Source organism: Cricetulus griseus, assembly GCF_003668045.3.
Source record: "Cricetulus griseus strain 17A/GY chromosome 1 unlocalized genomic scaffold, alternate assembly CriGri-PICRH-1.0 chr1_1, whole genome shotgun sequence".
Lineage (NCBI taxonomy): Eukaryota > Metazoa > Chordata > Mammalia > Rodentia > Cricetidae > Cricetulus > Cricetulus griseus.
Genome location: NW_023276807.1, coordinates 21,980,490 through 22,003,634, shown reverse-complemented (window position 1 = coordinate 22,003,634; position 23,145 = coordinate 21,980,490). Strand labels below are relative to the sequence as shown.

Sequence of the window (23,145 nt, the reverse complement as noted above, 5' to 3'; positions counted from 1 at the left end):
GCCACTGGATTAGGCTTTTCAGGCCCATTGCTCTTGAGCTGTGGCACTTGGGCCCCATATAGCCGATCGCGTCCAGGAGTGACAGAACACTGAACAATGTTTTCTCCATGCACAGTGGGAAATCAACACCCACAGATCCCGTACAAGGACTAAAATAAAAATTCTATAGAACTGCTTTTGACTTCAACATGACATCAGTCATGACCCACTTGGGAGTCTCAGAGGATACAAACAATAGGGTCCCTTCCAGAATCTTCTCTAATAAGCATTCACTGTCCTTCGGGGAGATTGGGTCCCTGAAAGAACATCCTCCGGTTTTCATTAGTAAGTCTTCACAGGGGAATGGTCTCCCCTAGCACATCGCTGATGGCCATGTATCGATTTCTTCCTTGCTTCTACGGTACCCTGCTTTGCAGAATAAGCACAGGACTCTTTACAAGGTCTTTGATTTCTTTTTTAATCCTTCACTAAACATATGAAGATAATGAAGGTGATAAAAGGACCCCTTTTTGAGGTGCATATTTCAAATTGTCACTTAAGTTAAAAATGTCTTTCTTCCCTGACAAGTATTGTCAAGGACTCATACATCCTTTAGGCAATTTCTAAGAATGGGCCACCATTAGACAGAATTCCAAGTAGCCAGTGTACCCAGAGATATAATTTAACGGACACATTTCCTGTCCCTTTCTGCACTGTATTTTGCACTTCAGTATTCTTTCAGCTTCAGTTGTCACAATGAAGGGGGCTAATCCAGCCAACAGCATTTAAGGTTGGGCTGGCTGCTTTTGTCCTGCTTTTTAAATTAAATAAAGAAGACCACTGAATATATATATATATATATATATATATATATATATATTCATCCTCCAAGAACTTCATATTTACTTGTTACCAGAGAAAACCTTCAATTTCTAATGTCCACCCAGAGAAGCAACAAAAATCAGACTGTGGTTTCTGCCTTCTCACCTGCTTCTCCTCCTCTCTCTCCCTTTCTCTTCCTCCTCTCCCTCTTCTCCCTCCCCTCCCTCTCCTTTCATGAGATTTCCTTGTGCCTTTTAGGGTCATCTTACAGTATGACTATCAGCAAAATTCTTTTAAATCAATAAAAACAAATCTCATTTGTTTTTTGCAAACTTCAATTTTCTGCTGTATTTCTGGCAAATTTAACATTTCAAAGAGTTGAATTGTCAATCAACAGCTTCCAGTCAAGCTCTGTTCACTGTCAGGAGTCCCCTGAGAGGGGGGACACAAGCCGAGACAACAACTTCTAAGTGTGTTTGTTGTCAGAAACTCTGGTGGGACAGAAGTTTTGTCCATTTTAGTAGAACTTGCCTTAAAGAAAACTGGAAATCATGTGGGGAATTCCTCCAAACTCAAGAATTGCCCTCAGATCTCTATTAGAAGTCATAGTCTGTGATGTACACAGTGGCACGCTACAGCCACAGAAATCTCTTGCAAAAGAGAAGGTCCTCATCCTTTGATCAGCTGGCTACAAAGTGAGTATGAGTCTTGTTTTTGAAAACCTCGCTAACACGGTTGCCTTAGAATTGCCTCTGACTGAGAACCTTCCAGACTGGCTTCCTGGGAATGTGCCTTGAGCTATGAGCACGTGTGGGAGAGGTGACTCCAGTTGGAACTCTGTTTTATTAGGTCTCTTGTGTGTTCTCCTGGACTACAAAGGTTTGAAGGATCCATTCAAAGTTTTCTACTGGTATCAACCAGCCTTATGGTTCATGTGGTTTGAGTATCACATATTCAGATGGCATTTAAAGGTCTTTCCAGTTCTCTGACTTCAGAAGAGACCCAATGAATAAACTATAATAACCACCCTATATGTGTATAGACACAGAAGGCTGTCTGAGTCTTTACATTTCCCCTTTCTTCAACTATAAGTCAAATCTCCTGACCTAAGATAAATGGAAGATGGATACTTAAGAAAACTACAGTGATTTTTAAACTGAGCAATGAGGCCAAATCTTATGGTGACTTCCCATTTAACTTCATGTGATTTGTGTCTTCATAAAAATCAGGTACAGTAGGTTTTCTTTTACTGTGAGTTTGGAGTTTGGCAAGAGGGCTTTGTGGTAGCTACTCTCTCCAGGCTGTCCATTGTGGAATGGTAACTGGACCTGGGCAGACTCATCAGTGACAAGAACAACCAGAGAAATAATGATCTTTGCAGAAGAGTGACACATCTGTGCTCAGGTGGCTAGGGTTGGATATTCAACCTCTGACCACAAATCTACCCCTGTACAAAAGTTCCCATCAGTCTTCAATCACCAGTCTATGCAAACATCCTTCACTTAGCCTCCTGACAGCATGGCCCATTGGGACAAAACAGTTCTCATCTTCTGATCAGTTATCTCAGCCTTCTAGGTCTTTCTCTACCATCTTGCCTTTGAACTAACTGACTTTTCTCTTGGGGCTCCAACCATGGCAGGCTCACCACTCAGAATAGCAGCCTCCTTCCTGGCTAAGCCTTCAGTATTTGATAGTGTCTCTTTCATTAGAAGCAGTTTCTACTGCTCCCCCATCTCCATACTGATTGCCTCCAAATGCCCAGAGACAACTGCCTCTGGTAAGCTGAGGAACTCAATCTGAAGTGTCTATGGGTAAGCTACCAAGGCCTCCCATTTCCTCCACAGTCTAGCAGAGCATTGTGACTGAGTGGGAGCCATTATGGGCTTCAGCCAGAATCAGGAAACCAGGGGTTGGTTCATCTTCATGAAGTGGGGCCTTGTGGCTAATTCTGAGAATAGTTTACTAGTGTCTGCTGTTGTGCCCCTATCGTGTACAGGGATTGGGAATGTGGGATGTACTGTCTGTCCTCGAGCAAACAGATGATAATTAAAAATGGATTCTGGAGTAGAATTTAATTCAACTCCAGGAAGGCAAACTTCCCAAAATGCTTAGGAACAACTTTGGTGGCAGTAGAGATGCCTAGGGCTACAGTTTCCCTAATTTTGTTTCTTATGGTTCATCCTTACTAAATTTGGCATCTCTCTGTCAGAATTCATGAATCATCTCAATGTAGGCCTAACTAGTTTGCAGATTGATTTTTTTTTAACAGAATAGCTGTGTCAGAATAACTGAATCCAACAAAATTTAAGAGCATTTTTCTTCTCATGTTGTCATCATTAGGACACTTTGCTTTTTGCCAATGTAAGTTTGTCTTTCAAGACTTTAGAAGTCATACAAAATATACTTTAAAGTTCACAAGTCATCATAAATACCTGCCCCAAACCCACCCAAGATCAAGAAATCCACAAATTCTGGCATAGATTGAGTAGATGACTATCCCTTACTGGGGAACTATTGCCAGGAGCTAGTTGCTGGGGAAGGAGGACTCATTCTTAGTAGAGGATGTGGCCACTAGTAGGTCTTACATGTCCCATGGGATGGCTCCATCCCTGTGCACATATGGGTAGCACTAACTGGACTAAGTGAGTTATTTTAAAAAGATAATAATTTAGGGGGACATATTGAGGGGGCATGGGGATACTTGGATGGGGAAATGGGGAGTAGATATCATTATATTTTGCTGTATACATTTGTGAAATTATCTGAAATGAATACAAATTCAAAGAAGATTAAGTCTATACTTTAAAAGATACCATCTTCAAAACTCTACCATACAATCACTCTAAACTGCCCTCAGTTAGGTGATAGCCCCAAATGACTGTTTGTAGCAGATTTTCCTAAGACTCTTGCTTCAGTTTCTTCAAACCTCTATGAAGAAGAGTCTTGCCTAGTAGTGAGTTGGAGACAGAAACAACTCTAGGATTCCTATATAACAATTATAGAGCAGTGGACAGTATGGCCATTATTGTTACACTGCATATTATTAAAATGAGCTTAGAGTAGCAGGCATATCAGTTTTAAATTTGAAGTAGTAATAGTATTTACCACCAGAAAAGAAAATATTAGCAAGATAGTTCATAACAAGCCATTTCATACATATCACACACATATGTTTTAATTGCAATGAGCATGTTATAAATAGCAAGGTTTAAAAACATGGCACACACAACATTACATTGGCAGCCTTACCTTGGGGTCCTGGGTCTCCTGGGGGTCCTGGTAACCCATCCTTCCCTGGTGGGCCAGGCCTTCCATGAGCTTGAGCAGATAACATTGCTGCTGGCAGCTTAAGCTGGGATAGAAACACAGCCATCCTCTCTTCGTTCATGAAAGAAAAAGATACATCATGTCACTGAAATGTCTTTATGTCAAACGATTTCTGAACATTTTTATAAGAAGTTGAAATAATTTAATTTCTTATTTAAACACATATTATATACCAACTGTTCTGACTGCTGTGGTTTTGATAAAACAGAATCAATTGCATGCAGTTGTTTGAAGACAGAAGCAGAACAGCTGGGTTGATCAGAGTGTCTAGGAATTACTAGTATTCCTGGAACCCAGCAGTGGAGTGGCCAGAACACTTGTCTAATTAACTTGGATATGACTTGTGGAGAAAAGTTTGGTTCATTGTTTTTATGTAAGGCACTTTCTAGCCCTGTGTTGAATTTGTAGCAATTTGATGTATAGCCACTGATTTTTTAACACCCTTCCATGATTAGAACCCAAACCCTGGGTTTTGAGTCATGATTGGATTTACTTTTCTTATGAAAAGAAAAACAAAAGCAGAATGGGCAATGTATAACCAGAAAGAATTGTTCATAAAAGAGCTTTCCAGTAGCTCTTCAGTTGCTAAGCCTGGAGGAAGTCTGGTGGCATGGAATATGGAGTGGGATCACTCAAGTGATATTGCCCTGTGACAGCTATGCTAGTGAGCTTGAAGGTGCCCATCCTTCCCCAGGAAAGTATTAAAACGATAGGACCCTCACTTGACTGGGGTCCTATCTGTGACCTCACTACAGATCTAGTGGCAGAACAATATGACTAAGCAACACTTCGAGTTGTTGACCCACAGATCATGTGAACAAATGGCTATATACTCTTCCAATTCACTCACATGTATAGGAATTACATTTTCTTACATGACAGCAGATAACTCATGTTGCAGGTGACTTGAACAACACTGCATTTTCAGCAGACATTTAGTTACTGAAAAAAAGTGTCATTGGCTTCATTTCACCATTTAAGCTCTAGACTAGGCAAAAATGTCACAAGTAACTTTTACTTTTTAAGGAAGGAATCCTATATGCCCTCCGTATGACGCATTTTCTGGTTCTATTTCCAGTTACTGAGTCATTTGTTCAATCAGATTGGTAGAAAGAAGAAGGATGTGTAATTTTGTAAAAGGAAAATATACTCAACATTGCTGCAGATGAGAAGCCTCACTTTGAATTTTAGTGACAGCCATAAGAACAGCAAAATGTTTCTGTGTGTCTTTGTGAGCCTAAGAAAATACTGGACCAGCGAACACAAATTACAGGCAATGGATGGATACATCTTAATGAATTAAGTCCTTCCTAACACAGATGCTTTCCCAAGGGGCACATCATAGGCATCACCATCTATTCATTTAGCAGACTACCTGGGGTACAATACTGTGCATACAGGTCCTGGATAAAGTGCCCAGTGATGATAGAGAACATTAATTGAACACCCCCAGTCAGGGGTCATCATCAGCTCATGGAAGCACCCTTCTAGTTAGTGCAGAGGGCTGCAACTACTAAGTCTTAGACAGTCACTAAGGTCATGGTACTTTGAGATGAAAGCACATATGCAATGCTGAAGGTAGCATGTTGGGACTCTTGGGGAAGGGTGATTGCCACACAAGCATGAGGACTCCAGTTCAGATCCTCAGCACGCCTGTAAAAGCTGTAACCCGAGTGCTGGGAGGTCAGAGGCAGGAAGATCACTCGGACTTCTAGCCATCAGTCTAGCAGGGAACACAAAGTTTAGGCTCAGTGAAAGACCATGTCACAGGGAATAAGATGGAGAGCGGTAGATGGGGACATTTGACGTCCTCTGTGGCCTTTGTGCATGCACTTGGTCACATGGGGCATACCCCAGCCAACTGCTTCCTGCCCTACACACAGACATACACATGACAGCCCCCCCACACAAGAAGAAACGAGAAAATTGGTGTATTAGTGAAACTTAAAAGAACCACAAAAGAAGTTCAAAGACTGTTAAGTATGAAAATATGTATACGAATTTTCCATTTAAAATTAACTTCTGATCAAGGTTAACTTAACTAAACATTCTTTATTTTATTTTTAAGTAAAAAAGTGTCCCTTTGATTCAGGGTCTCATGCAATCCAGGCTAGCCTTGAACTTCTGGTATTCCAGCTGTGACTCCACCACATCTGGCTAAACATTCTCTGTAGCAGGGCTTTGCATTAGGGATTGTGGGCTTTGTTCTGGAATTATAGAATTTAGTCACTTAAACAGATCATTTGAATAAGAACTATTATGTTTTTATAGGGCACACATATTATAAAGGGCATTTCGAATCTGGTATCTCAAACTATTCCAAAACAGCAGAGCATCTTCAGTTCAGCCTGAGACACCAGAATAGAAACGTGTCAGCTCATGAAAGACATTTCCTGTCACTATTGAATTGTTATTAATTTCAGACAGAGCATTGCTCAGTTAAATTTTATCTCAAGAGCATACTCAGTATTTTAGTCTGGAATTCATTTTGAGAAAATCATGACTTCACTTATAAATAAAATCTGCCATGGGGCTCCTTAAACTTGTTTTGCTTATGTTCTATGTATTGATACTATAAAAATCTAGTATGTGGGTGATTATTTTTTAAAATACAAAACTAGAAGAGGGCACAGTCTTGCCATGATAAGAAGAAGCAGGGTGGTTAATGTTTCTCCTCATCACACAATTTCTTCAAAACAAAACAAATATTTTTAGTAATTCAAATGATTCCATTGGTAAAAGTGACTTGCAGCTGAGATAGCTCAGCTGGCAAAGGTGTTTGGCACTACCCCTGACTGCTTGAGTCCAATCCCTGGGATCCATATGGCAGAAAGAGAGCACAGACTCCCACAAATGTCCCTCTGGCCTCCACACATGCATATAGGCTATGGCACATGTGTTAACACACATAGGTGTGCGTGTGAACACACACACCAATAAATAAATGCTTACTACCTTAAATGCTTCAACACAAATGTTTGCCACCCTAATTTTTTTCTCTTTAGCATATGAAGTAAATTTACAAGTATTTTGTTTGGGGAGGTTTTTAATAATTTTAGTAAAACACAATTATTTTAAACAATTACTTCTAGCTGTAAACAAACTGGCTTAAGCTACACCAAGGAACAGTCATTTAGCATAAGCTAATTACCTCTTCTGAACCCACCTTAATGCTCTATAATTGAAACTAATAGTTTCTTAGCATCTAAGCATCTCAGTGAATTGTGAAGGCCTGTATTCTTAATTGCCTCCCCTCTCTTTTCAGGGCTCCTCAGTCATTTAAACTGGTTTTCATCTCTGCTTTCTAATGAAGCAGAAAATTAAAGACTTTAGAAGAGGTGTACATAAACCATGAATATTCCACCTGCCTGGGCAAAACAAGAGCCAGAACTCACAAGAGCCAACAGTCTGACAGACTGAGGACTTGGCTTCCGTGGAGAATGAAGTCCCAGTGACAATGCCGACATTAACATTAATTGAAGAAGTAAGGAACATTCAGGCATCACCCTGTCCTCCCCTGCCGTTAGTTTCACAAATAGAATTTGTAACTTACTTTTTCAGAGAAGAACGGATCTTTCCTCCTAACACACATTCACATGTTGGATTGCCCACTTTGTTAGTATAACCCCCTTTGATACTCCATTGCAGAAGCAGCTACGTGATAGATCAAGGGAAATCCTCATTACTTGATAATATTAGCCTTAAGGTTAAAGAATATTCATTCACAGGATTACTAATCTGTTCTGGAGATCACTTTTTGGGTCATTTTCCATGGCTTTCCTGCATGTCCTTTAACCACGGTAACTAAAATTACATGTAGTTTTCACCTGTGGGGCAATGTAACATCTATTCAATTCTCCACCTGTAGCCTAAAAGCATTGGAAAAATATGAAAAGAAATAAGCACGACTATACCCTAAACCACTTAATTAGAAATCAGATATGAATTTAGGTCATTTTAATGTGCCATTTTGATCTTTTAAAAAATGAGGATGGGAAATCCTCTAACGGTAAGAACCGTTCTCAGCTTGTGGACCACATGAAAGTCCATCTGTAGCAGGTAGATGTGGCTGGGAGTCTTTAGTTTGCTGACTATGGTAAAGATCAAAAGACATTGTAACCTACCTCCATTAAAACACTCATAGGTAAATTAAGCACCTTCCCAGGTGGCAAGGATGGGGGAGCTGGGCATACTTACTACACAGAGGAGAAGAATTAAGATGGTGTGGGGTGGGTATTGAACTATTTGAAAAAGACAGTTATACCAATAGAAGGTACTTTATGTTGTTTTATAGACAATTGGGGAGGAAAGGAAGTTTAAAGAGAAAATTTAACAGAAGAAAGGAAGATCTTTCTGTCAAAAGGAGCTGGCTCTCCATGAAATGGATCTGTTATGATTGTTGTCACAGAGTCATCTTTCAAGAATGTCACTGAAGGAATTTCCCACAGGGGCTAGGAAGTGGAGATTAGTGAAAAATTCACAAACATTACAGAGTAAAACCTAACCTTCAAAAATCCTTAGGACCTCTTGATTAATGTACTTTTTGATTTCTTCAAATGAAACAGCATCAGCCTAAAGGAGAAAAAAAGAATGTCTATTAAAATAAAGCAAAGCACAAGGAACAGAAATGCTGGGTTTGGCATACTTTTGTCGATACACATTTATCAAGCAAAATCCTTTGGGCAGTGCACTATTTTGGGCAAAAATTCTGTTTGATCAAATGCTAGGAAAAGTTGAAATTCATAGTTGCTTTACAAGCTGTGGTCTGGGATTATAACCAGTGATGGTAATATTTCTCCTATGAATGGAAAAAAATGTGGCTATAGACAATCAGGACATATAGTTTCTGTTTCGTCATTTCATAAATTTAAAAGGCCTAAACAATGCGATAGTGTTAAAAACCAACCACAATTGAACATGTACCCCACTCCTGGATACTGACTTCATGTTGTTGGAAGATTATCCTATAAAATGTTTCTCATGTTTTGCCTATCTCATGCTACTGTAATGTACATATTAACATAAATATATCAGCTAATTTTTATTTTTGGTTGTGAATCTAGCCCTTAAGGGCTGAGCCATCTCTCCAGCCCTTGCTAAAATTTTAATGGAAAATACATGAGATACTTGGTAATTGTAAGTAGGTAAGTAGTGTCAGCTGAATGCTTAATCCTTTGACAAAAACCTACATTTACAATAGCCATGTTTTATTGAAATACTTTGGCATTTTTCAGAAGGGATGTATCACTTTTCAAGATTGCCAGGATTTCAAAGCATTTCATTACTATTGTTTACATGAGCAGTTATTTTCTGAGGCTCCATGTATGGCAACAAAGACAACATAGCACACATTAGAAGTTGTGATGCTGGGACTCCCTCCCACTGTCAATCACACACTTTGAGAAATGCATAACAAAGCCCAGTGGGATGTGTCTAGATGAGGGATATGAAAGATCTGTGGGAAATCTCCATGTGATGTGATTTTCAGACATGGCCCCAATTATTCCCACAAATTAGGCAATTGTCCTTAATCTGTAAACGTCCTTGTTTTGGTGAGCTCTCCATTATTTTTCTCCACAGATTCCTTCATCATGATTGCACATTAAGCCTGTGCATGTGACAATAATACTGTGAGCTTGTCCATTCACAATGTCTATTCATTTAGAATGCAAGAAGAAAAAAGACGATGCAGTGTCCTCATAAGGTATTAATTTCTATTGGTCAGAACGGTTATGTTGTTGGCAATGTGCATCGGAAAAATGAACTTGAATGAAAGTACTGAGAAGGGGAAGTGGACACAGGTCCCACCCCTAACCAAGAAGCTATCTGCAGTTAATACCTACTGGTGAAGAGAAATTTTCTCTAATGGAGTATCACTGGGCAATTATATTCCACGGCAGACCCCATGCCCAGAAGTAGTTGTCCAATGCAAAACAAACTCAAAGGCATTTGTGTGGATTTCTTATTTTGTTTTGCTTTGTTTGAGCATATTTTGTCTATTGTTTTTTTCTGCATATTTGTTTTGATTGTTGCTTTTGTGGAACTTTTTGTTTCTTGAATGTTTGTTTTTTGTTTCTTATTTTTTTTGAGAGAGAGAGACAGAGACAGAGACACAAAGAAAGAAGAACATGAAGTCAGGTGAGTTAGGTGGGTAGGGAGGTAAGGAGAATCTGGGAGGAGTCACGGAGAGGAAAATACAGTAATATATATTGTATAAAGTTTTTTAAATAAAAAATGAACTTGAATGAACAGTTTGATAGTAAACAGTGACACTGAGGTCAAGTTTTGCAGATTTCCTGTTGGCACAGTTTAGGGAGGAGGTAAAAATAAACAAGTAGGATGGTTTAGGTAATGCCCTGCTTTTCATCAGTCTGAAGAAAGTATGTCTTTAGCCTCCTGCTTCATTCCAGGATATTTCTTTGTTCCTGTCACAGAGATTTTCAGAACTCCTCAGCTGAATAGCCAGCACCCTGCCATTCTTCCTGAAATCGTAGTAAGATAAGGGCTGCTTTAAGTGACCCTGCTCTTGGCCCAAGTCATTCCTGCTTCAAAGTCTGATTCAGGGCAGACTTGTTGGGGTGGCCAACTGAAAAGTTCCAGGATGAAACAGATGTATATGGTTGTGTAGGAGCAACTGTAGGCATTACTAGTACGGTAGGTATTACCGTAAAAACATGGTTGGGTGTGTGTGATGGTATGCACTTGGGAGGCTGAAGCCGGAGCATCATTAGTTCCAGCCCAGTGGAACCACAAGATCCTGTCTCAAATGCCCACCCCATCACACTATAAACAACTCCAAACCCATATGCCAAGCCAAACAATGATTTTGGAGTCAACCAGACCTGGGTTTGATCCTCTTAATAATACTTTAATGTTGATCAAGGCAACTCTGCTCCTGAATTTATAAACAGATGGTGGGAAGGGGCCCCATTCTTCCAGTTTGGCTGTGAAGATCTGGGTTGTAATGGAGGGGTCAACAGAGGACTTGGCATATAGCTTTAAATAATGGTGCAGACCAGCTTGTTTTATATATTGAAAAAGGACTGGTGTTTCTTTCATTATAGAAAGACACATGGTCAGTATGAGGGGCTCCACTTACCGGAGTGCCAGGGATGCCTGGAGAGCCTGGAGGGCCTTGGTGGCCAGGTGATCCTATGGAGCCCTTGCTTCCTGGTGGTCCCACAGGACCTATAGCCCCCTTCATGCCCATAAGGCCTGGTTTTCCACGTTCACCTTGTGGACCTCTGTCTCCTGGAATTCCCTGATCACCCTGTTTGGGGAGAAAATAAGGAGTCACTCTTTCTAGTAATGCTCTAGTTAATACCAAAATCCTGGGTCCATACTGGCATTCATTTACTGTGGATTTTGGATTATATATGTCTGCCCTGTACCCCAGTTTGTATCATTAGCATGTGGGAATATTAACAGCATCTCCTTGCTAGGGCATTATTGAGAAATGAATGCATCCAAGTAACATGTTTAAAATGATGTTTGATGCCTTGGAAGCACTATGCAAATTAGATCCTAGTGACAATGATAGCTGTCTTCAGTCTAGGATGATGTCACCTTCAAACACCAGTACCCACTGTTGTCACTTCAGGTCTGGTTCTCTTTCATAGTTACAAAAAGAGATTGCCAACAGGATCACCTCTCTGAGACTACACCTAGAAAAACACCAAAACCAACTCTAAATCAGATGGTTATCTCCCCTTTGCATTTTGGTTTTGCCTTTATTAGATCCTTTGGAGTTTCTTCTATACTCGTGTTTTACACGGGTTTGTATGTGTATTCGGCCAATGAATACATATACCACACAGGAAAGCAAGAGAAGAGAGCTTTAAGACTGTCTCTAAGCAAGTGACTGGTGTTGGCAGAGGGGCAGCCATGCCTGAGAGGACTTGTTCAAGAGCATATACGAAGGATAAGAATTTGCTGAGTAAGATGTGAGCCTTAGCAATGAGATGGCTCTAGCTGTGTCTGAATCTGGGAGTAAGTTCTATAATGTTGCTTTGTCATGGGCATGAATCTACACTGTGTGTGCCACAGGGAAATGTGACACCACAGAAAGTGTTTCAGTTCCATGATCAGTGTTCAGTTGTATGACCCCAGAAGTGAGGTCTGAGCTGAGTGTGACAGACAGGTGCTAAAGGCTGCCCTGCATTTTCTGCACTATTCCCTTATCTGTAATCTCAGCAAAGGTCCCATCTGTATTTGTCTTGGTTTTAAAAAATTGTGAAAATAAGTGAACAATCACAGGTATTGATGTGATCATAAGGCATAAAAGGAAATAGAGAAACCATTTAGAAAGAAAACAGATAACCATAATATCAATGGTATTGTCTTATAAAATGTATCAATATACGGACATCTCAGCTCATGTCTGGAGAAACTTCCAAGATAAAAAAATTAACACTCTTGGATTTATAATCTATATTTTTATTATCATGTGAAGCCTTAAATTTTAATATATGGTGCCTTCTGAGATAACTGAGCTGGTACCCATCACCCCATGGTCATTTCAGGCCTCAAAATGGCACATGGCACCCATCACCATACTTGATGTCATGGATTTAATCCACACAGGCTATACGGTGGATGCAGAAGGGTGACTCATATAGGTTGTCCTCTGACCCCTCATAAAATTTTTTAAAAAATAGTTGTTTTTTCTAAAAACAAAAGATGTTTGTAGTGTTTATTATTAAGAAAACTGGAGAGAAAATAACTGCTTAGAAAAAGATGACTAGGGAAGCCACATGTAGCCATTGTACATTGCCAGTACAAAAATGCTTACAGAACCCTGCCAATCTGATTTCAAAAGACTATCTATTTTATATTGATTACATGTGTACATTATACATAAGAGTGACAGATTTAAGATGTGTTCCAAATAGCTAGTGTTTATCTCTGTGTAACGATGCCTGGAAGACTTTTTCTTCTTAAATTTATGTTACCTTGTTTTCTCATACTTCTTTCCATTATCATGAATTACTTGTGTAACAGTAAAAAAACCCAAAATAAATTAGACACCAGTACATACAAAAAAATATACGGCCACAAACATAAAGGCAGTCCTAAATAGGATTATGCAAAGTAACAAAGCTTGAGTAGCTTGCATTGGGGACATGAGTCCTAATAGGAGACTAAGATTTAGTACAGAAAAAATTCTAGTAAGTTTCTAAAACAGCACAGGCAGTGCACAGAGTTCTAGTAAAAGTGCAGCCTGTAACTGCATGTATAACTTCCCATTCAGTTCCCTTTCTACTCATCTCCATCCTCACCATTTCCTTACTCCATCTGCTTAGTGTTCCTGTGGGTCAGTGGCCCTCAGCCTGGGTGGTTTTGCTCCCTAGAAGGCATGTGGTGATGTCTGGGTGGTGACAGTTGCATGGACTGGTACATCAAGTGGATAGAAGCCAGCAAAGCTATCAATATTCTGCAGTGTACTAGACATCCAAACATCACAAAACTTATCGGCCTCCAAGTGTCAGTCACTCTGGGCGAGAAACCCCTTAGTTGGCAAAAAGAATTTGGGAGCTTATAATTGGCATGTGTGTCTCAGACAGGAGGGTGGTAAAACACTTTCCTAACTGGGATAGAAAAGTAGATGCTTGTGTACAAAGGCCAAGCAACAGCCACCCTCCACATGACCTGCTTAAGCTTCCCATTCTATTCCTAGTAGAGCTATCATGTCATATACACCCTAACCATTTCACGTTGGGATGACCAAAGTTGTCTACATGTTTTCTTGTGAGGCTAAAGTGATGCAAAAGTTCTGTCAGACAGCTGTGAACAGCAACCGTTGCAGTGATATACATACGCGTTCTCCTTTGGGGCCTCTGTCTCCAGGTTTACCCATGATGCCCTGGAAAACAGATGTCAACACTAAAATCACTGCTTGCTAAGATTTTCCATTAGTCTGACTAAACCAAATTGTTTTGAGATGTATATACATATAAAGTAGAAATTTGAAGAATTCATACTTTTTAAAATGTTTTTCTTCCATACCTGAGCACCTGGTAATCCATCCTTTCCATTTATGCCCTAAAAAGATAAAGAACAATATTTCTATCCCATGTCTGCATACTGTCATAGTTAAACACACAAAAAATTTACATTACATATTTCTTCAGACATCTTGGTGAGACTTAGTGGTAAAATAGAACATAAAATCAGTACAGTCATGTGGCCCTGAGTTCAAATTCTGATAGTCATCTACTGGTTCCATTGACCAGGCTTGGGATTTTCTCCATCTGATTAGCATCAGCATCTTTGAACACATAGTGAGGAATGCAGGAATGGGTTTACAACCAAGAAGTAAGCACAACATGGAAAGTGTAGAGTCCTGTCAAAGCCTTTCTCCATCTCCTACGAAGAATGAAGGTGTTCCAAAGCACTGGGTGGATGAATTATGGAGATATTTTATACCTGTCTTTACAGCATCTTTTTTTCTGAGATAAAACCTTCCATCTTGGAGGGAAGTTCCGTAAGACTCAGGATACCTATTTTAAAGGAAGGTGGAACACTCCAACCTTTAGGGAAGCTTCAAAAACTCAGGATAAACAACTCAGAATCTTTAGGAAGTTCCTGAAACTGACCATATTCACTATACTCCCTTCCCCAAGGTTAGATAAGCAGTAAGAACTTCCGAGAGAGATATCCTTAGACCAGCCAAGCTGCCTTGATGAGGCCCAGAAACAACAGGTATCTGGAAAAGACACTCTCCATCTTCTTGAGCCATCTGTAAGTTGAGCAGTGAGTTCCAGGGCTACATCTTTTGTGAGCATTTCCCATGGTGATGCAGATTTCTGGGTATCATCTATGCTCCTGCCAGTGGCTCCTCACCTACACTCCTGTAAGTAATGCCAGTTCACCAAGTTGTGCTGTGCTGCTATCCTTGCTTTGGTCTGCTATTGATTCCCTATCTGTGTGAGGAGACACCCATCCATATCTTCCTGGGAACAGTGTCAGCACAACAGCATTCTAGTAGTTTTAAGCACAGGTTCCCTCTCAGCAAATGCTGTCACTTGTTTCTGGGGGAATTTCATAACATGGACAAAATGTGATCCTACTATAAAATAAACCATCAGCTGGAGAAAAATTACTATTTTTTCAGTTTGAAAGAATAGGAAATGAGAGCTGGGAATCTGTAATCATGGTTTCGGAAACTATTTAGCAGTGACTTTTTTTATTAGAAAATTGGAACTTCTGGGACCTTTGAAATGCAGTCTGGAAATGGTCATAAAGCCAGCCCTGCTTGAAGATTTATACAACCAACAGAATTGCCTGTCAGATATAGAAGGGGGAAAGGGACTTGGGGTCATATCAAATACCTAGGGCCCAACCACAGACATGGCAGCTTTGAGATGTGATTTGAAGAGAGAGATCAAGGTGAGGGGCAGCATTTCCTAGCCAGAAGGCGCTGCATAGACATTCTCTGTGGAAACCTGAGAGACTTTTATTGTGCAGGAACACATTCCACAAGGACACAGCTGCAGACAGCCACCTGCTCTCACTGCTGTAAATCACACTGGCATCTGTCGCAGTTGGTAACCCAACCATAGGCTCAGGACTTCTCTGGAGTACCCTGGGAATTTGCTGAGAGTGCTTTAACTAAGAGTATGTTACCTGAAGTGTATAGTTCAGAGAATTTATTACCCGCAAGAACACTAGCAACAAAGAGAGAGCTGATTAAGGAGAGAACAAGAAACAATTGTGACCCCTGAATAAAAGATAAATCAAACGTAAAGCTGGAATTCATGCTTTGAACCTTTTTAAATGTACACATTTTTCTTTTTTAAAAAATTCATACATATATCCAACAAAACTTGGTCATATCCATCTCCCATACTTCCCACTAGCTCTTCCTGAATCTCTCTTAACACAACCCCTTCCCTACTTTATGTTCTCTTCTTTTGATAGCTGATTATATCCAAGTAACACTGTCTACACATCCATAGGCATGGAGAGGGCACCAGTGTGAGCACCCTCAGACACCAATGATTTTCCCTCCTGCAGCAGTTTTTAGCACCAGCCATTGCTAGCCTGCAATAGCTGCTCAAAAACGTTTGTTAAATGAAAAAAATTTCCTACTGTATTATATCCTTGGTATATACGCTCAGTAATTCCCAGTTGCAAGCCTTTTACAAGATGGCTCAAGGGTTAGGAAAAATTTGTTCAGGGGAGATGACGGGAAGCTCAGAACATTATTGTGTTCCCTTGGTACTTTCTATAGCCAGCACAGCAGGACTATCCATACTTCATGTCACCTAATTGACTCATGGAACACCCAGGGTCATAGCTCAAGCCCAGAATGCCTGCCTCTGAACAGCATATGTCTTTTGTCTCTTGCATTGCCTCCTCTGCGGAGAAGAGGGCCAGAGAATTCATCAACTCTGAGTGTCAGAACAAAGTTCGTAGGATCCATGCTACTTATTCTTAGTCCTTCCCTTCCATACATGACATAGCAAATGACTAACGCCTTCTGTAAAAAAGAAATGTGATCATCCTGAATTAAACCCTCTCTGCTTTTTTTGGGGGGGGCAAACTCAAGTACATAAAAAATAAATTTGATAGGCTGGACAGTTGGCTCAGAGGTTAAGAGCACTTGTTGCTCTCACTGAGGACTGGGTTTGGTTCTTAGCACCCATCTGGTGACTCACAATTCTCTCTAACTCCAGTTCCAGGGGATCTGATGCCCTCATCTAGCCTCCACGTACACCAAGCACCCATATGGTACACATATACACATGCAGTCACTCATACACATAAAATAAAATAAATCTTCAAAGATGAAAAAAATCCTTAAAAAAACCCCCAGAACTTCACATGCCTCTCTCCAGGTTCGGCACACTCTCAGGTCATAGTAGGGCCTAGGTGTATCAACGATGGGTGGGAATGACTGTCACAGTGTCATTCATAGGAATACACAAGCTCTTTGGGGGCACTGGGCACGACACACCAGTAGGAATGGTTATGACGACATCAGGACAAGGCCCGCATATGAAGGAGGAGTTTGAGAAAAGGCTTTCTGCTACCCCTTATCACACAGGCACTGTGCCAGACAGCTGGTGGATTTTTCTGGTTTTAGGATGTGACAGGGCATTTAATTTGAACGCCACTGAAGATAGTAGACCTAAGAAACAATGAGTCTACTAGCACTTAGAAAAATCTTACCTTGCCCCATCATTGTTTAATTTATAAAGATACCACATAGAGATCTAGGAAACTCCTGGAGGAATCCCCTGCCATTATCCCCAAATTCACTTTTTTATTTTTTATTTTTTGAGACAGGGTTTCTCTGTAGCTTTGGAAGCTGACTTGGAACTAGCTCTTGTAGACCAGGCTGGTCTCAAACTTACAGTGATCTGCTTGCCTCTGCCTCCCAAAGAGACTAAAGGCACTGGCCAAATTAAAAACTTTTTAGAATCTGTCTATATTTCCTTCTGAAATTGTTGCTCAAACCTTACATTTCTGAGGAGGAAGGCAAAGAGATAATATTTAGAACATTTCTTAGAATAGTAGTTGTTAGCTAAATAAGCACTTACTGGCTTCCCTGAGGGTCCCTCTGGTCCAGGAAAACCTGTATCTCCAATAGGTCCTCTTTCACCCTATAAACGTGTCAAAAAAAGTTCATTGGTAAAAATTTCTTTAAAATAGCATCTAGATACTATAGCAGTGTATCTGCTGCTAAATTGTTGGTAGCTCACCGGCTCCCCTGGAACTCCTGGAGGGCCTGGGGCACCAGGTTTCCCCTGTAAGAAAGCAAATAAAAATGTTAGGAGTCATATTACGGATGCCCTGGGTTTCTACCTACACAAGAGTTTAAAGGCTACTATAGTGTTTGGGCTAGTACATGTTCTAGGGCACACTAGACTCCAGAGGCTGTAAGGCATACACTACAGTGTCCTGAGGGGGAGAGGGAGGATTCTTTTGAACACAGTAAGCCAGTGTAACCTTGTTATTGAATATCCTTCTGTCTTTTGTTCCTGGCAGTTCTTTCTCACTCTAGGGCAGTGGTTCTCAACCTTCCTAATAGTAGTACTCTTTAATACCATGTTGTGGCAGCCCCCAACCATGACATTGTTTTTGTTACTACTTCATAACTGTAATTTGGTTGCTGTTAGGAATTGTAATGCGAAAATCTGATATGAAAGGTGTGTTTTCATTGTTACAAATTGACCCAAAGGGGTGGCGACCCACAGAATGAGAACTGCTGCTCTCATTGCAGTGGGAGATGGAGGAGGGAGTTGGGGTGTGTGCTGGTTTTGTCAAGTTGACACAAACTAGAGTCATTTAGGAAGAGGAAACCTTAGTTGAGAAGATTCTTCCATCGGAGTGGCCTGTGGCCAAGCCTGTGGGACATTTTCTTGATGAATGATTGATGAGGGAGGGCCAGCTCAATGTGGGCAGTCTACATCTGGACTGGTGGCCCTGGCTTGTGTAAGAAAGCAGACTGAACAAGATATAGAGTACAAGTCAGTAAGCAGGAGCCCTCCATGCTCTCTATTCCAGTTCCCTCCTCTGGGTTCCTGTCCTGTTTGAGTTCCTGCCCTGATTTCCCTGAGGGATAGGCTGTGTTCAGGACACCTAAGCCAAATAAACTCTTTCCTTCCCATGTTGCTTTTGGTCATTTGTTTTTTTCAATCACAGCAAATATAAAGCAAAGTAAAACAAAAGGCAGAGGTGAGAGAAATTTATGTCAGATTTTGAGTTTCACAAGGTAACTTCCACATTGGTTTAGTAAGATAATATGAAAAGTAAAACATTTTATTTGAAGAGTTGTATTTGGATAAAAGGTTGAGAAAAAAAAATCTCCCTCTCAATGTGCCATGGTCCAAAGGACAAGAATCAGGAAACCCTGGATCAGAAAGACCACAGGAAGAGGTAGGGATATGTGGTTTACATAGGTTGAAGGTGAAATGTGCCCAACAGGCTCATGTATTTGAACACTTGACCCTCAGCTAGTGGCGGTTTGGGGAGTCTGTAAACCTTAGGACTGTGGTTTTACTAGCAGAAACAAGCAGGCTGCTCAGGGTCCGCCTTTGAAGGTAATCCACTTCTGCTTGGAGCTCTCCACTGTTTGATTGACCGATATTCGAACAAACAACATTCCAAGCTCTTTCTGGTGCCCAGACTACCCCAGTTACCATGCCTTCCCTGCTCTGATGGGTTTTGTCTATAGACTTTGAACCTTAAGTTGCTTCTGTTAAGTGTTTTGCCATAGTGAGTAGGTTACTCGGCAGCAGTCTAGCCGAGACTGGAAGTAAAGTGCATCAGACAGCATTCAGGGTTGCCTCTGAAAGAGGGACCTCTGCCTCCGTGGGCCTAACTATGGCTGGGAAAGACATTGCAGGGATATAAGTGAGCATCTGAGACTTTAAAAGGGAAGGGCCCTCCTTTTCAACCTGTTTTAGAATCTGGGAGGCGACCCCTCTCAGAGAAGGGAGGGGGGAAAAAGACATTCTAGAGAAAGCTCTGGGTAGCCCTGGAAACACAGGAAAGAGAGAGACTCTTGTCTTCTAGAAAGGGCAGGATTGGGTTTGGTGACCCCACTGAACAGTCATGCCAGGTCCAACTGGCTTTATCTTTGCTTCAACTATGATAATCACCTCAAAAAATTTAGACAGTACTGGAATATATCTCTATCACCTGTGATAAAATTTGACATGTACTCATTTGAAAGTGGCAAGGAGCGCATTTACAATGTCTTGTAGCCATTACCACTTCTTGTAGACCCTCTTAACTGTTATTTTCTGAGGACCAGTTTAAAAAATACTTATTTTGAATCTCACAATTGCACACGTGTGCAATTGTAGTGGGGCCAGTTTTTAACCCTTTCCTAATTCTGAGGCTGCCAAGTGCTCCCAAGTGTTGCGAAAGCTGCTTCTAAAGTGAATTTGTCAGATGTTAGGTATTCAAGTACATGTCTGATATTTCAATCAAACCACAGCCTTCAAAAATCCTTCTGCAATTGCTCATTTAAACTATCTTTGGAAACAATTACACATACTTTAATTACTTTACTGGCATCTAGTAATATTTCTCTGAAGACAGACAGTTTATGGAAATAACAGAAAGTATTTTGAAGTCGCATGTAGAAGGCGAGTGAAAGGGAACAGGTATGAGATGGTATTCTGAGTACAGTTTCTGAAAGACAGCCCCTAAGGCATGGGAGGAGGAAAGTCAGATGTGTGTGGAGGGTGTAAGATTAAGTGTGAAGTCTACTTTCGTAAAGAGTCTTCATTTTATACAAATTCCAGAGTGCATGCTAGAAACAGTAGTTTCCATTTTTTGCCTTTACAATTATGCACATTTTTATTCTCAGTCTGGACAAACGTAATAAGAAATGTCATTCTCTGTAAAGCATGTTCACAATGGGTAGTGTTTTACTATTTATTTGAGTTAAATGTAATAATGAGGGGTCTGTGGGCCCCCCCTTTCTTTTAGGATGGTGGTAGATGGCAATGGATGGTGTTTGGGGACCTTGGGTTGTATAGAGTGATGCCAAGTAGTATTAGTGAGGCAGCAGTAGGGTGGGGCTGAGAGTAGGGCCCCTTCTCTTCTCCACAGTGCTCCTACTACCCAAGCACATGGTTTCCATTGACTTTCTTGTAATGTGATACTGGACTTTCCCTGCAGGGTCACCTGGCAAGAGGATAAATTGCCTCTTATTGATAAACCGTGACCACAAAATTTTAATGAGGGCATCATGAATGGAGATCAGAATTATCCCTAGGGCTCAGAGAAATGATTTCAACCTTTCTGGAAGCACTTCCTATTCATTTGCAAAGACCTTGGTGAGATTAAAGCATTTGACACCAGAGAGCAACAAAAATGACTGAGAGGGTTGAAGCCTGGTTTACGAGGAAACATTAGCAGCAATAAAGCTCTGCTAATAACCCTGGGTGAAGTGAGCACCCAGGCAGACTACAGCTTAAGGTGGGGAGCCCAATGTACATGCTCCAAGATGAGAACTGGGCCTCTGGGAGATGGAGAATTGCTGAAATACGACAGGGACAGAGGTATGAAAAATGAGTTTTCAGAGCTGTGCACACACACTAATGACACACCCATGGGTACCTGGATTTCCTGTTTCCATGAAAGAGACTTGGGAAGAAAAAAAGGACAAAAAGGAGGGGGAAAGGTCAAAATACAGAATGAACGTTCTAGAATGGAGCGAGGTACAGGCTCTGGACAACTGTTGCCACCAGAGTCACAGTATAATCCAAGCACCCTTGATCACTAACTATAGATTGATCATGGATATAGAAATGCATACCTGAAAAGCTAACATGAAATAAGCCAAACTCACCGATATGCCGGCAATTCCTGGAGGGCCTGCTGGGCCTCGATCTCCCTGTTGAGATTAAAATAGAAATGGTTAGTTTTAATGATAACTATAGACTCTTTACTTTAAAAATCATTGCTCAAATAGTAATTGGGCATGCCATTGTGGATGCCATGGAGGAGATCTCACAAAGCCCTACACCTATATGAAAAGTGCAGAGAGAGAGAGAGAGAGAGAGAGAGAGAGAGAGAGAGAGAGAGAGATTCTGTTTTCTCCAAGGATGAGTCTCCTGATAGATTATCCAACTTCAAGTGACCAGCCCTAAACACACACACACACACACACACACACACACACACACACACACACACTCAAGCAAAACTAAATGACCTCAACAGGCTGTATTTATATACAGATTATATAATGAATAGGAGGTCATAAATTTGGGGGGGGCAAATGACTTGGAGGCATAGAGGAGGGGGTAGAAATGATGTAAATACAATACATATGTTTATAATTAAAAGAAGTTGGATTTGTAAAGCCTTTGTTTGAGTATAAGTGCTATTGTTATTATCTCGTATGAAGAAACCTAGAAAATCAGAAAAAATGAATACACAATTCAACCTAGTATATTTTCCTCCTCTAAACAAAGTAATTCACACTCCTAATAAAAATCATTATTCATGATATTATTTTGGCTTACTTCAAGAGGAAACTGTACATCCTTACAGCTAAAGTTAGTCAATATTTAAAATTCTACACATAATGAAAATTATTACTATGGCTTGAAAAATTAATCACACCAAATGTCTCTTGAAAGTCTTTTCTTCACCTACTTCTGTTGGATGCAGGGTTAGAATAAAAAAGATTGGCAACTAAAGGTCTGTAGTTCTTCTCCATGACCAATCAGAAGATCCATTTAATTGCTTTTAAAAACAGAATGACTCTCCATGATAATAAAATGGCAATTTTGTTGGCCAGAACCCATATTAAAAACAACTTCATAATTTTGCTTAGAGACATAAAAGAAGACTTGATGAAATCAAGAAATATGGAGTGTAAGGCAATCCCGTAATTTTTCGATTTAAGGTGATTGTTACATGACTGCTGCTTGACTAAAAATATTAAAGTTCAGTTGAAGTAATAAATGAGAGGATGAAACAAACATATTAGAAGAATAATAGGTAATAGCAATACCCATATTTAAGCACATAATAGAGCTGTAATTGAAATAACGGAATGCTTCTACTTGGAGCCAATCAACGTAAGCTCCACTGTGAATACTGGAATGGCCCGAGCTATAGTTCCTCAAAGGGCCGTGTGTTGCAGATTTACTGGCCTCTGGTGCCTTTGGGAGATGGTAGAACCTTTAGTAGACGAGGCTTCATAGAACAAAGTCAGGTCATTGAAGGTATGACCTTGAAGGGAATATTGGGACCCTAGCCCCTCTTGTTTCTCTCATTTTGATTTCTGCCTGTCATATGCTCTTGCATATTGTACGCCCTCACCAGACCTCAAAAAGCAATGGGGCCATTCTGTGAGACCAGAACAGGAACAACATACCTGGAAAGTTAATGGGAGACTAAAACAGGAAAGCTATATCTGGCAGGTTAAGGCTTCTGTTCGCAGTTAAGACAGTTAAGAATAAGTTCCTGTTTGTCCTGGGCAAGTTAAGGTTTCTGTTTTGTGGTTCAAGAACGAGCTCCTGCTTATTCTGTTACATCCTTGCA

The 23,145-nt window shown here is 40.5% G+C and overlaps 1 protein-coding gene across 1 annotated transcript in view; it reads right to left on the bottom strand.

Moving 5' to 3' along the window:
- Positions 1–23,145, bottom strand: part of Col19a1 (collagen type XIX alpha 1 chain) — a 298,074-nt gene that overhangs the window by 2,076 nt on the left and 272,853 nt on the right. Inside the window, exons 42-49 of the mRNA XM_027392846.2 lie at positions 21,440–21,484; positions 17,835–17,879; positions 17,673–17,735; positions 14,134–14,169; positions 13,946–13,990; positions 11,228–11,398; positions 8,634–8,700; positions 4,051–4,179 (exon numbers count right to left, since the gene is read on the bottom strand). Of these exons, the coding sequence (XP_027248647.2) occupies positions 4,051–4,179; positions 8,634–8,700; positions 11,228–11,398; positions 13,946–13,990; positions 14,134–14,169; positions 17,673–17,735; positions 17,835–17,879; positions 21,440–21,484 (601 nt within the window). The remainder of the gene's footprint in view (positions 1–4,050; positions 4,180–8,633; positions 8,701–11,227; positions 11,399–13,945; positions 13,991–14,133; positions 14,170–17,672; positions 17,736–17,834; positions 17,880–21,439; positions 21,485–23,145) is intronic.